The sequence below is a fragment of the Battus philenor genome, unplaced genomic scaffold (genome assembly GCF_028537555.1).
Source record: "Battus philenor isolate CCGP_79_NKW_IND1 unplaced genomic scaffold, ilBatPhil1.0.hap1 SCAF_10, whole genome shotgun sequence".
Taxonomy (NCBI): domain Eukaryota; kingdom Metazoa; phylum Arthropoda; class Insecta; order Lepidoptera; family Papilionidae; genus Battus; species Battus philenor.
In genome coordinates, this window is record NW_027181662.1 from 11,854,757 (window position 1) to 11,869,967 (window position 15,211).

Sequence of the window (15,211 nt, forward strand, 5' to 3'; positions counted from 1 at the left end):
ACGCTAACTTTTTATAAATAACATGAAAATAAAATTATAAAATTTATTATAACACAGAGTAAAAAACAAATGGTGCAATATTAACATATCTTTATTCAGTTAATAATCACTATACTATATTCACAGCACAGAGTTAATAAATAACTAATCGACTATAGTAATGATCAGTGATAATATAGGTAATGATGCATTTACATGTTAGCAAATGTCAGTCTAGATCTGACATTTGCGGCGCATACGCAGGCGCTTTTACGTGCTCATATTGAGCACTACATTAATTCTATCTTGTGAATATAGTACAGATTAAATTTCGTGCTTCAGTGAAGCGCCAATAATGGTTTACATGTCTTTCTGGATATTTATATAATAAACATAACCTTTCTCAGTTCAGTATCTTCAACAATCAGTCTTAAATGAAACAATATGACTAATGTCGAGTTTTAACTAGCCTAACATACATCCATAGGTTTTTGCCAATAAAAAAAATTTAAGCCTATATTATCTCACTAACACAAATATTTTTAAACAAGCCTTCGACAAATAGAATGACAATCCACTGATGTTTGGTCATTTATGTAGTCACCTAAATCATTTTTTTTTCACCTTTTTACCAAATTATTACAGTCCCTTTGGTCTCTGCAATATAAACTCGCTATATTATTTGGTTGTGGTTATATCCAAATCTTTGACACGGGGTTTTATTCCTAAATGATCACAGATGACGTAATGTATTATTAGAGTAATGAAATGACAGCACAGTAAAACAACAATAAAATATTTAGAACTCAAAACCAAAAGATTTCTTGGTGATTTTATAACAACTTTATATGATGTTTTTATAGTATCAAAATCTATATTATTTAAGTTCAACTATATTTCAGAGATATATATTCAGGTCTTCATGCAAAACAAGGTAGTTGAGTTCGTGCAGAAAGCTAAAAAAAATTATTAACTTTCTTTTGACATCCTTCTTATTAAATCTTACTTACTCTTTTTTAATACAGTAGAGAAGGAAAAATTATTGTAGAAAATTAAAATTCAAATGGACTGTTATTATAGAAACAACTAATTTGGCAAAAACTATTTTGTATAATATATAAATAAGAAAGCGCGGCGAGATGGGGCTCGAGGAAAAAAGAGCACGAGCGAACGAAGCGGCTAAACTCACCTCCGTCTCGCCGCGCGCATACCTAAGGCGCGGTACAGCGGTTTCGGTAATTTAAGAATAGAAAGAGTTCTAAGCTCTGCATCGAGTTAACCATATCGCAAAATCCCGCTCCCGGTAGACTGGAGAATATCATTAAACTGAACATATTCGACAAAATCATTTATTCTTTAGAATGGACTCTGTTCGATTTTAGCCTCTAGCATATATATACCAAGCACCTTTTCGCCATGCAATGACAAATTTCCTCCCCTAACCAATTCAATATTAAACCTATATTTTAATTCAAATCATTTTCTTCAAATCCCTTGTTATAGCACCTCAATCAGTTTTTTCAGTCTCCTCACAGTTCCACATTTGCTAACTATAATAGTTAAAACAATACAAAGCTGGCAACACAAACTTTCCAAATTGTGTTCAATAAACACAAACTTTGATTCAAGAATTATTGAAGCATAACACGTGGAAGAGATACAATTAATAATTAACAATACAACACTCACAAGCATATAATGCAACTCTAATGTCCTGCCTAGCGAGCAATGAATCAGTGATATATAAATAAACTCCTTGAATGTAAAGGTTGTCATATGATCTAATGTTGAAACACAAGTTTTTATATTTTTTTAAGGTTGCTACACTGCATTCACAAGTTAATACATGAGCTTCAAATCTGGACTTATTCAATAGACATTTAGTTGTGACAACTAACAAAACGTCAAATAATCTTTATGCCGAAAAAAATGTATAAAATTTACTTTTTACCCCCTTCCTTAAACTGGAATTGGAGAAGTTGGACTCATTGTCTGTAGTTTGGTCACCCAAAGTGACTCTAAGTGGGGCCTACATGGACTACTTGGGATACAGGATTAGCCTGAAGCTACTACTTCGAGTGGGCTGAACCATGATTGAGAGGCTCAGAGGACACTGGGGTTGTAGGGTATAATTATACACTGCAACCGATTTATGGTTGATGTTGGATTCAAAAACCAGATCTACCGCAGAGTGGTGATGAAAGCCTGTATTTATCAGTATTTGCTTTATGGTTCCCTTTGACTTCTGGGTGATGGACTTATGAGCAGCTGGTGCACATTAAATAAAATCAGGTCAAGAAATATGCACCTGGTTCCAATGCATGTTTCTTTTCAAGGCAAAACAAGATTTTTCTTTTCCTCCAACAGTAGCTGTGTAATGACAAGGTCCTTCTATGCTTACTCCATGTCTTCTGCCTAAGCAAACTTTAAGCTTGGGACCTTTCAAACAGTCAGTGCCTGGGTTCCAGAGAAGGCACTTGAACATAACTTATGCAATAAGGATTAATTAAGCACTTTTCATAAAACAGAACAGTTGCCAATTGTGTTTCAACATTAGGCCGTAATTTTCAAACACTAAAAGAAAAATGTTTTATTATTATCTTTTACTAAGACAAAAGCATTTATCTGTATGTACTTCTAATTCTTTATGGAAAGGGAGTGTTTAGAACTAGTAGTGTTAAAAAAAACATTTGTTATAATTTATGTAGCATACAACAATTATCATGTTAAAATTTGATAATTTAACTTCTTACAAATTCAAATAAAATGAATACTACATTGGTATGAAGTGAACCTTAATAACTAAACATTCAAGTAGATATACGCTTATAAGCATTTTTTTTGTTTTTTCTATAATATATTATCACATTTACGAGTATATTTATTAAAACTAGCCGATTAAGAGCAATGCCGTTTTTTGTTTTAATTTTTTTCAACTTAATTACAAAAATCTATCAGTTTAGCACACATACCTACAAGTAATGAGAATTTGTCTTAAGTACGCAAATTTTTAAATGGTACACAAGTAGGAAAACGGTGGAACGGCATATTTTTTCAGCAAAAAACCTGATCTCTATAGTTGTATAGTATGTCAAAGTACTGTGATACACGAAATAAAACATCTACGTCCAACAAATCAAATACGCTAATAAATAAAACTTACCACTTCTAACATAAATAATGGGTCATGAACAGAACATTCAATTTTACTTAACAAATTAATAAACAAAACAAATAAATCACTGGAATCACAGCAAATAAACTATTCAAATAAATTATAAATAACAACAAATTAACTTCTTGGCTAAATACAGCTAAAGAAACCTTTCATTCCTCGGAAGGAAAACACAACAACGTTTTCGTATTAAAGTGCAAATGAACAAGCAATTTGTGCACTTTGTGATAATTCTTGCGTCATTGCTTCTGTCAAAATGACACCTTGCTAAGAAAGTCAAGTTCATAAACATTTTGGCAGAGTAAATGACAAAAAAACCTCGAATAAATAATAGATTGACATAAATAATTGTTGTCCATTTTTAATAGGAACTGCGTTCGAACTAGACTTAGCGTTAATGACTTTTAAATTCGATACATCCGTCTTGTTTGCCTTTTGAAAGCACTTTATATGTCGTAAGACGATGCAAGCGTCGCCGGCGGTTGAACATTGACGGTTACCTTTGGTGTTCGCTCGTATTTCGGCTTGTCGACGGGGCTCGAGTTCGGCGTCAGCACGACTGAATGCCGGACTGCACTTTGACTCGCAGCTATGATATTGAGGTTATTTAGGTTATGTTTAGGTATGGTGAATGAAGGTAAGTCTTTTGTTTTGATGCTGTCGTAAATACGGACCAGCTTATTGGCATCTATGCCTTCTATGATGTTGAGAGATCGACTATGCGCAGGTGAAGCCGTCACAACCAGCCCGGGCATTTTAGTTGAATGAAGCCGCCCAGTGTCGGGTATCGGTGGAGTGGTGGGGGTTGGTGGTGTGGAAGGCGGAGCGGAGGACGTGGAAGCTTGACTCGTAACTATATGCTGAGTTATAGAATGGCTTTTAAGCCCTTGAGCTGTCTTGTAACTTTTGCCGCATTGGCACTTGTAAGCCTTTTTTACCCTGTAAACACAAGAAAATAAAATTTAAAACGAAAAATAGATATTGAGTTAAAAAATTCATCATGAATATTACATCTGTTTATAAAAATATTCAGAGAGAAATCTCATTACATAAATAATGATAATTATTTCGCCAAGTGGCAAACAATATATTCGAACAACATATTGTTAGAAAAATTAACTAGTCACTCTATGAAGTTTTAAATAGCTACTTTCAATATTCAAATACAGTGTTGCTACTACTATAAAATGAGTTATACTAATGCCTATCATATTACATAGATTATACAGTAAGTCTAATATACAGGATGTTAAATATATCTTATATGGTGTCAACAGTACATAGATGACATTAGGAATATACCCATTTCTTCCAGAAATACTCCTGAGCAGATAATCGTTTCTTTGGTCCTGGTATCTTATGTTTGTATTGTTCTGAGTTAGGCAGCACTGGACATTTTCTAACACAAAAATATATTTGTACGCTTATTATTAAGTACGCTACTTTCCCATCCGTCAAATTATGTCTTAAATGAAATAGCATCCACATCATTCTACGTAAAGACATGAGATAAACAAAGTTATGATTTTAAACCATAAATAGGTATTGATTATCACCGTTTCATACAGTAAACAAGATATCAGAGACCGGGTATCCTGAGTAGTAATCAGCATCATAATCATCATCATGGCAACCGATGGACGCACCCTGGAAGGTATAACCCTCTCCTAAATATCGATCAATCTTGCGCTGCTCGTATTTAGCTTATCGCTGGTGGGTAGCAATACTTCCAGCAAATTATTATTTGAAAAATATGGTTACAATTAAATTAAGATATTAATTCGAAAGAACAGATAATAGCTATAATGACTATTCCAATTTTTTTAAAACAAATTGTGACATCATCATCATTTCAACCGCACGATGCCCGCAGCTGGACATAGACCTACCACGGTGATAAAATAGAACCGGCTGTAGGCGGCATGCATCCATCGTCTTATGAGGACCATAAAACAGTGCTTGACGGTCTGTGGTCTCAACATGAGAACTTTAAGGCCTCAGCGCGCACTTTTTCTGCCCATTGCCACTTCAAGTTGCTATGTCTCGCCTTCGTTGTACTATGTAGGTTATTTTCATTCCTCTATGAATCTATTCATTCCTGATTCAATCACATAGAAAAATCCCGAGCATAGCCCTATCCATGGCTCGTTGAGTGTCTGTGAAGTTTCTAATAAAGCTCAGAGTGAGTGGCCACGTTTCATCTCCGTAAAACATCACGGGTAACGCTCATAGATCGCAGAACTTCGTCTTTAACACTGACGGATCTTGGACGAGAAGTTGCTTTGTTTTGTAACACATGGTCACTGCTTCTTGTCAGTATTATATCGCTTTAACTACTTAAAAAGAAAACTCACTTTCCATCCTTCTTGTGCCCGTTCTTAGAATGGTACTTGATGCCATTCACGTTCTTATAGCGTTTCTTGCATCCGGGCACTGGGCATGCGAAGGGTTTCTCCTGAGCCGCCGGTCCAAGAGCTCCGGAAGACGCGGTCGTGTTCATCCTAAAATCCCAACAAACTTATGCATTAGGTTTTTTTTTTTCATTTAGACATTAAATTCTATTGTTTGCATTTCTTTAATTGTCAGATTATTCATAAACACTTGTTAAGAGTACTTCATTCAAACTAATTACATCTCGTATCTCTAACGCTTTTCAAAGTGATATGAAAGTTAACTTTAAAAATTCTCCTGATAATTCGATAATAACAACCTTTTTAGCCGAAGTTCAGTTATCTAGAACAATTTCCTATCAGATCAGTTAACAGGTCTCAATAGCTGAAGCTGATATAGCACTTTCCAGTCACTGCTAAACGGTCGACTGCTAAAAGTTCGATGGCCTCTCAATCCATTAAATTAATCGATGTTATGGCTAGAGCTGAAATTCATGGAAGAGCCTTACAGCTTAATGTAGAGATATACATGCGCTTTCAACGCTTTACCAACTCGCATGTGAAGTAGAAATGCCAAACGGCTTACAGCATTTGCCAATAATAAAATCGATCATCATAACGAATCACTTTATAATTTTTATCTACGTTGGACATTGAAAAATCATTATATTTTTATTGACATTTTCAGTTTCTACTAGCTTTGCAGAGCGCGGAAAGAGCTTAGCGTGAATGTCGTTACATTACATGCAATATCCATATTGGAAAGCCGCCGAGCACTTATCGGTTAAGCGGGCGCTTCATGAAGTGACAAGGTCCCTCGTGGACTGTCACTCAACACGAGTTTAGCATTCCGCTTTAGCACTCAAAGAGACCCGAGAGGACCAAACCTCGACTTGATCGGTTCATGGAGCCTGGCTAATATTACTACCGCTACGGAAAGCGATAAGCGTGTGCCTCCCATAGTTAAGTGAACTAACTTAAAGTAACTTGTTTTAGATTAGCTGTAAATTGCTTTGTAAGCTATCTATCTTATTGTTATCTGTGTAATAAGGTTGTTGAAACGGTATTATTTTGTGTCTGTTTCCATTTCATTTAGGATTTTGTGACAATAATATATATAGCTTACTTGACTCCATATCGCAAGATAAATTCAGAGCTGTACTCTTCGACGGTGGTCCACGAGTCATTGCTGTCCTCAGAGGGGCTCATTAGCTCATCGTCATCAACTTCGCTTCCTAAAAAACATTAAAAATTGTCTTCTTTTTTATTATGCAGTGACGAGAATCCTGGAACGCATATTTAAAGAATACACCTTGATACACAATAGACGCTACGAGGATACCTACTGGGGCGTCTCAAATAGCCTGTTGACTTCCACGAAAAACTAAATTAAATGATTAAGATTTATACACATGAATTTTCTCAATTTATTTCATATTCAGAATGTATGCAGGCGCCAATGTACACCAAAACATTTACGATTTTTAAATATATATCCAACACATTATACAGAATGAACGATTATTAGTATAAAAGCTTTGAAATGTGAATGTATAGCTCATCAGCAAAATGCTTCAATACTTTTAAACCCTCTTTATAAAGTGATCACTCTGACATATGTATATTTTAATTTCATTAATTCATATTTTTATCGGGATGCGACAAGCTAATAACGTCTGGCAATGTAAAATCTGCAGAGACATTATCAGGACAGCTAATAGACGCCCTCTACCAGACATAGACCTTCCTCAAAGATTGACACAGCACATATTGTCAGTAAATTAATTAATTTTAATATCTAGTAATCAAGATCTTTTTTCTTTTAATATTGCCATTACGTTATTTATTATTTCTATAACGATGGACAAGACGTACGATACATTCATTAACAGCAAATGTGCTATACATTCACCCTTTTAATATCTATAACCCTATCTAATGTACTTTTAATATCTGCGAGACGAAGAATGAATCCGCCTCTATTTCCTAATGTGCTCCAAGCAAAGAGAAGATAATGGTACTTGAGAGGTATCCACACTCATTTATTGTTAAGAATTTATATTACCAATCTATAGTTACCTAGACAGATTTAATAACAATTATTCTATTTTTATTTGTACAAAGTAAACATCTACCGCGAGAGGACGTTAAGGATGCTATCTTCGTTCGAGCTAAGCCGGAAAACGTATTTGTTGAACAGATTTAAGATGAAGCTACTTAAAAATTTATTATTTTTTTTATTTATTTAGCTTTTTATTGTACACGAAGACACAGGGAAAGAAAATTAATAATATAAATTAGTGTAAAGATAAGGTTTTATCCCAAACTACGATTTTACACGAACTTTTATTTTGTTTCTGTTGAAGTCGACGCCGAGTTTTACAGGCTGTTTCAGCTTCGACGAAATGAGTTCGCGGAAACAGATCGGTTCGCAAACACGCACTTTTTTAATATTATAAGCAGTAAGGTACCACCAGCTCGGAATACTTATCTGCTGAGAAGAAACGGCCAGAAACTCGACAGTTGCTCCTTTGAATTAATATTACAATTTTTATGTATAAATTGGAACATCAACCTTATAACTGAACGGACAAAATTCCATATATATGCAGGTGTACTTCGATCACATACATCCATAAGACATTTATCAATAAAATAAATTCATCAGAGTAGTATTTTTTAATTTAATTTCGAATGTGGAAATAATATTTATTTTTATTACACAAATTTAACCTAATAGATGAATTGCGTAGCTTTACCTGTGGGTGTACTGCTGCGAACTGATGGAGTCTTTGGTGCAGTAAGTAACCGGCGTCGGACGTCCACCGCTGGGGGTAAACTTTGAAACTCCCGCCTTGACGCTTCCGTGAAAAATCGCAATACATAGCTTAGGGGAATACATGCTGGTTGCGAAGCTTCTTTTTGTTCAATGACCGCGGGATCATAATCTAAAACAAACACCAAATGTAAATTAAATAGTAGTCGCCTTTAATTCCCTATTGTAATTTTTTTAAAACCGTGTCTCACACAAATATTTTTTATAAGCTTTAACTAAATTAAACCTTAAAAAGATTCACAAGAAGAAGAAAGATTTGTGTCTCACTATGATTTAATAGTAACTTATACCATCCAAGGAATCGCATAAAAAATATTATCTATTGTTTAGATTTGTTAGCAAATCATTTTAAATCAATTACCTTTTCATTAATTATAAATAATAATAAGTAATCAGAAATAATGATGCTTCTAGCAATAGATATGATTACAATTCCCGCAAATATTTAAATTTGATACAATACAGAATATCCCAATGTCGACAACTTTGACATATTGATAAGACATACAATAGGGAGGATCACGACATATTATCCACTAAAAAAATAAGGCATATAAACAAATATTTTCATTATTAAATAGTATTTACCTATATGCACGTCTTCGATGTGTTCAATCAAATCAGCTAATCTTGGAAATGTGATACCGCAGCCATTAAATTTACAGATGTTTATCATGAAGACGGCCATGTCGTGCGGAGGATAATTTACTAGTCAGTTATAGAACCATACCAACGTTACTTCAAAATTATTATGTTTCTAGAAAATCACATTTACATTAACACTTTTATATCAACCATTATAAATGATTTTATCTCATTTGAATTCCGTTACTAAGAATTTATTACTGGCGAAATAAATATTTTTAAATAAAAAGTATTGAAAGCAACTGTCAGCTACAGAAAATAATCAATAGTTGGCTGCTCTAAGCGGAACTGGCGCGTCATGCGCATTATAGCCAATAGGGGTACAAGATTTTTACTCTGTTACAGTTCACCACTCAGAAATTGAACATTCCAAAGGCCGGTCTCCTCCTTTTCGGTGTTCTTTGGTAAGTGTCAAGAGATACCGCAAAATTAATCGTGAAAAAGTGTTAATATCATAGGAAATCATTGAATAAAAACTATTGTCATCATTCTGTAGGGGCTTTTCGCGGGTGATAGTGTTAATATTTTATTGTGATAGTAGAAGTTGTCACAAGAAACAATAATATATGTTAGGTTGCCGATCGGCCATTTTCCGTAACCTCCCAATTACATCACAAGTATTTATTTACGGGTTTTTCCATGTAGCACTAAGTGCATAGTAGAATCTAAATCAGTACTCGTATTAAGTATATAGATAACCAGCGACGTAGGTCTCAGTTACGTAGTCCCTTCAATTACGTAACTCTCGTATTCGGTCAAACTGTCAAGTCTGTTCATTCAGTATTATAAACTGAAGCCTGTCAGGAAGAACATCTAATTTCTTATTCAGTCTCTCGTTTCCAGTTGTCGCTCGCCGTACCCAATAAACAGAAAAATGCTGTCCGCTGCTCGATTGATCGCGCCTGCAGCTAGGTCTGCTGTAAGTAATGATTTTATTTTATATTTGGTTAATAATGATATAACCTCTAGTTTAAATTAAAATTATTATTCATAGTACATGGTGATTTTTAGTCCATCGGTAATATTTCTTGAAAATAATATCTGATTACTTATCATACTATTAACCGCCGGGTACTTCATAAATTTTGTAATTACATAATCAGTTGTGTTGTATTAATGATTTATTTTAAGTCTGTCAGGAGAAATTAAATTTTCTTCTTACATTGACCTATATTCATTGTCAATGTCAGTGATGTGTTATAATTAAAGATTTATGAATTATTTTAGATCTTCAGCAATACAGCTGTAATGAGGCCATTGGCTGCGGTCTCAACACAGACACAAATTGTGCCCGTGGCTCCGGCTCAGCTCTCTGCTGTCCGCACCTTCCAGACCACATCTGTTACAAAGGACATTGACTCTGCTGCTAAGTTTATCGGAGCTGGTGCGGCGACAGTGGGTGTGGCAGGATCTGGTGAGTTCCTAACAAACATTTTTGTGCATGTTTTTATATCACTAACCATTTCTTCACAGAAAAACACTTTTGTTCATTAGTAATTTACTTCTATCACTATTAATATGGTTAAAAAAATCATTATCCCTTACATAACACAACACTGGTATACTGATTGCATAACAGGAACATGGCACTATTGATTTTTTTATGTAACATTCCCTGCATTGCAGTCAGTGTATCAATCAATTTGATCTCAATAACATTTGTGTGTTCTCAACAGGTATTGGTATTGGTGTGGTGTTTGGTTGCTTAATCATTGGCTATGCACGAAACCCCTCCCTCAAGCAACAAATATTTTCCTATGCCATCCTTGGTTTTGCACTGTCTGAAGCCATGGGACTGTTTTGTTTAATGATAGCATTCCTTATGCTTTTTGCTTTTTAGTTTCTGATGCATTTTATGTAAATAATTTTGGATGCTCTTGGATACATGTAATTTTTTAATATTGGAGATTCCTTATTGGTAAGATTATTTTGCAAAAAATTGTAGCTTGTGCTGAATGTTTCAGTAGAGTATGTAGTGTCCACTAAAAAGTGTAGATGGTTTTGAAGTAGACTTATAAAAGTTTTAGTTTCAGAATTCTAATGCTAACATTTGTGGTTTTGCAGGTGCGGGTATTGGAACAGTTTTTGGTTCCCTCATCATCGGTTATGCCAGAAACCCCTCCCTCAAGCAACAGCTCTTCTCATATGCCATCTTGGGATTTGCCCTGTCAGAGGCTATGGGACTCTTCTGTCTTATGATGGCCTTCTTGCTGCTGTTTGCTTTCTAAGCCAATTACTTTTAAGAACACTACTACTGCCATCCAACATAGCGAGGTTTCAGTGGTTACTATCTGGTGGAGTGGAGGGCCGTGGAATCAAACATGTGGAAACCTCACCCTCATAGTGGTGTAATGACTGTATAATAGTGTTACACTTGCCTGTGCGACATCAGGAATGCAATTTATTTAATTATGTAGTATAAAAATCTGCAAATAAAATGTTGTTCATAAAACATTGGATAAACACTACAATTATTCCTATTCCTGATTATTGTAGACTTATTACTAAAATCATGTTATGGATAATCTCACAGTATAATTGTTGAAAAGCCGTTGATAATACTTTAAGCCAGTGATTGCGTGTTTTGCGTGTATATTGTCATCGACTTCACTCGTTATGCTGCTTGGGAATGTCAGCATCTGTATTGTACATTTTTAGGGCGATTAAATGATACAAACCAATTTTTCTGAGCATTTTTTCCAATTTTTATTTTTTGATTTCTTAGTTTTCTTGCTCACAGATGCTACCTAACTTATGGATAAGCATAAAATATATCAAAGCTGGCACAGCTTGTGTGATCCATTTAATAATTATAACACACATTGCCAATGATTTTTTTGAACTTAGAGATTATCTGAGTAAAATATAAAGGTTTGAGTCAACAGTTTATCATCTAATATAAAAGATACGTTAACTGGAATATAACCTCAAATTTATGAATGACAGGTCTCTTAAGGAAATTAAAATCAACCATTTTAAAAATAAAATTACATTACTAAGATGTGTTGTTCTATGTTAAGGAATTATATCTTCAATATTTATTTAATAATAATCACTTGCAAATGCAATAACTAATTAAAAACTTTAACATCATTTAAGATAAAAATCATAAATAAGTCTTATTACATACTCTTGTTAAATCAAACGACATATTCCTTGAAGACCTCGTTATACTCGCATAGTTCTAGCTTTTTACTTCCATTGAACCATACATGAATAGAACACTTTTTTGTCAAAAAGTAAAGGTTAAAACTAATACTTTCATTACATATCAAAAATAGGTATTGGCATTAATTACTATTATCTAAAACTAAACTTAACGGAACGACGTGATATTTCTTTGCTCTTAAAGGATAGGTAATCAAAATTGTCGTGATGAGTGAAGGCAATCAACGGTTTACAAGTGATACAGCTTTTATGTTCCGACGTGGTACCTTCATGCTTTGCAAAACATAAGCATTAATAGAGTGCAAAAATAAACATACATTTGCACAGTAATGGCACTACCTCCATAAATACTTGAATACAGACTTTGTTTTGCAACTACTGTACAAATCCTGTAAATATTATATTTACATTTGATACGTGAGGGAAAAGATACTTGGTATGCTATAATGAATTGACTATAGAAATGAATTACATAGCATACTCCTTACATTAAAATTATGGATTACTTCCAACATAGCTGAACATCATTGTCTAGACATCAATGTTACATAAAACTCTGGAATTGGCAACAGATGCAACGTATCTGAACTCGAAGATATTTTGGCGCCAGACAGGTCTCGTGAAGCACTTACTATAGAAATGATCCTATGAAGTAAGGTCTTGGCGCCAGACAGGTCAAAATGCCACGCTTTTTTCAATAATATAAAAGTCAAGTTAGTTTCTATTATAAATAACCTTTGTTAGATCAGTATTTTAGGATAATCATAAGTTTCTTGGCAATATGCCCGTCGAAGTAATATTAAGGTACCTTGCGACTCGTGTACTGTGATAGGAAAATCAATAAGTTACAATCCGGATCTACTTCAATTTCAGCGACATCTTTCGGTTGGCAAATACAACTGGGCATTTAAGGGCATTGTTGTTTTAATTATAGTTTCATTTATGAAAGGTCGACTCAATGAGTTTGACGCCTGTAAGCATCATTATTAAATTTTAATAATTAAATTGAAAGGTTTAGATGTAATATTGTAACTTCACAGTTGAATCTTCATATTTTATTGCCCGATTGGTTAACGCTTCAATCAAAGAAGCAGACTTCAAGTTACCGCTAAAGTTCAATATAAATATTTAAATACTCATGTTACACCGGCTATGGGAACTCTTCATAATATTCCTGCAGTTGTAGCAATTCATTTGGAAGTTATACCATTTACTTCACACAAAAGTTTCCCATTTCTATTAAGATAGAGAAACCATCTTTAAACAACTTTTTTCCTTTGTAAGTCTATGCGCACATACTACACACCTAAGGTAAATGGAGGACGGGAAAGGTAGACAAATATCATGCTGTTTATTCCCAAATACCTCACGTGTGTCATGTCAATTGCGCACGCCCTCGTATCATCGATCTTATACTTCAAGCAGTGACTAAAACTAAAGGTAGTGGCGAGCAGAAATGAGGTGCTATTCGTGTCTACATCTATATTGTATCACACCGAAATGAGCAAATTGTGCAACTTCCCACCAGATGAACACATTGCTCGCTTCTCCGCTCTGCTCTCCTTGTCACTCTATGGTTTATTAAAACACTATTTAATACACCAAATTACTTACTTATCTTTAATACCAATTGGTGATAAATTCACATTCCATTGAAAATGTTTCCAATTTGAGCTTTGTTTAAAATGAGCCTTGTTATAGACATCAAACTCAATAAAAATTTGGTTTCGTTTTTGAGAGGTGATTTTTATTGTCACGGTATATTAATTTGTAATGGTACCAAAATATACTGTCTAAATAATTTACAAAAAAAAAACATGAGAAAAATATTATTAGTTTGTGTATTGTAAAAACCATTTTTAGATACCATTTTCATAATGCATCGGATATAAAAAACAACACATATTCCCAGTTAATTATTATATAAATATTTTGGGAAAAAAATTAAGTTTTCCTTTTTCACATACTATTTATTTGTCAAATATACCTAAAATTTTTATAGTTACATAACGTAAAAACGTAATAACTAGCTCAAATATGTTTTTCTTATAATATATATGTATTTATGTATCTTAACCATATATCTATTTGTATATATATTCTAATCTATGAAGCTCATGAATTTCTTTTGTACTAGGATCAAACCCGCAGGCTGCATAGTTTTCCAATTTAAACATGTTAACGGTTTCAAATAACCAACATCCACCAGTTACATGTAATTAAAGAAATGTTTATTATCAACAAGTTTATTTCAAAAAGTTTTATGGGTCTAAGTGAATACCTCTGCAACAGAATATTCAGTTAGTGTAAATAGATGCATTAAAAACAACAGAGGTAAACATTTAAATCACAATTTACATATTTACTTAAAACTCTACACTTATGAAACATGCCAGGCATTCTCAATGCATCCTCATAATTTGGATCATTTAAACCAAAATAAATACGTCTAACAGGTGAAAATATTCTTTTTGGCGTAAACAAGAGCAGATTATTTTACTTAAAAACATTAGGATGAATTCTCAAAGAAATGTAAAAGACGAGTATTGTAAGATAATTTTACAAAAAATATTTGTATGATTTGGTATTTCATTAGAGTTACACACACCAAATGACTCTTTCATATAATTTCCTTTTCATAAAAACGTCCTTAATTTTTATACATATCTAACAATAGACATTGTTCCTCGACAGTTAAATTCTTACCAATAATTAACTTTTAATTTCAATTTATTATTTTACACAAGATTTAACATGCAAAATTTTAATTGCAATAGTTACTTCCGGTTTTGGGTCAAAAAGGCGCGAAAAATTTAACTAATTACATTTACATACAAGCATATAAGTTACATGTTTGTTATTTGCTTCTAAACAGAAAAGAACAAACATAATTTATAATCATCAAATAGCAAGCTGGTGTGTTTAAAAATCTATTAGAGGCAAAGTGAGAGTTGTTATTGAAGGTTGAACTATCATTTGTCATGTCAGAGTCAGTAATCATATACTAAATAGTTGTAA

The 15,211-nt window shown here is 33.6% G+C and overlaps 2 protein-coding genes and 1 pseudogene across 3 annotated transcripts; 1 reads left to right on the forward strand and 2 right to left on the reverse strand.

The window, feature by feature from the left end:
* Positions 1–2,949: 2,949 nt before the first annotated feature.
* LOC137925284 (juxtaposed with another zinc finger protein 1) lies at positions 2,950–9,123 on the reverse strand. Its single transcript, XM_068768711.1, has 5 exons — positions 8,969–9,123; positions 8,304–8,492; positions 6,671–6,779; positions 5,509–5,655; positions 2,950–4,093 (listed from the first exon to the last, which is right to left on the reverse strand). The coding sequence occupies exons 1-5, from the start codon at positions 9,066–9,068 to the stop codon at positions 3,601–3,603; spliced, it is 1,038 nt and encodes a 345-aa protein (XP_068624812.1). The 5' UTR covers positions 9,069–9,123; the 3' UTR covers positions 2,950–3,600.
* A 198-nt stretch (positions 9,124–9,321) lies between these two features.
* On the forward strand, positions 9,322–11,710 carry ATPsynC (ATP synthase, subunit C). Of its 2 annotated transcripts, none has more exons than XM_068765972.1 (4): positions 9,322–9,429; positions 9,869–9,944; positions 10,253–10,439; positions 11,090–11,710. In XM_068765972.1, exons 2-4 carry the CDS (start codon positions 9,900–9,902, stop codon positions 11,251–11,253), a joined length of 396 nt encoding a protein of 131 aa, XP_068622073.1. In that variant the 5' UTR covers positions 9,322–9,429; positions 9,869–9,899; the 3' UTR covers positions 11,254–11,710. The 2 variants fall into 2 exon arrangements, with proteins under 2 accessions (XP_068622073.1, XP_068622081.1); XM_068765980.1 differs by having other exon boundaries at positions 9,355–9,429; positions 9,855–9,944.
* Positions 11,711–12,714: 1,004 nt separating this feature from the next.
* Positions 12,715–12,855, reverse strand: LOC137927538 (small nucleolar RNA U3; annotated as a pseudogene).
* Between the last annotated feature and the right edge of the window lie 2,356 nt (positions 12,856–15,211).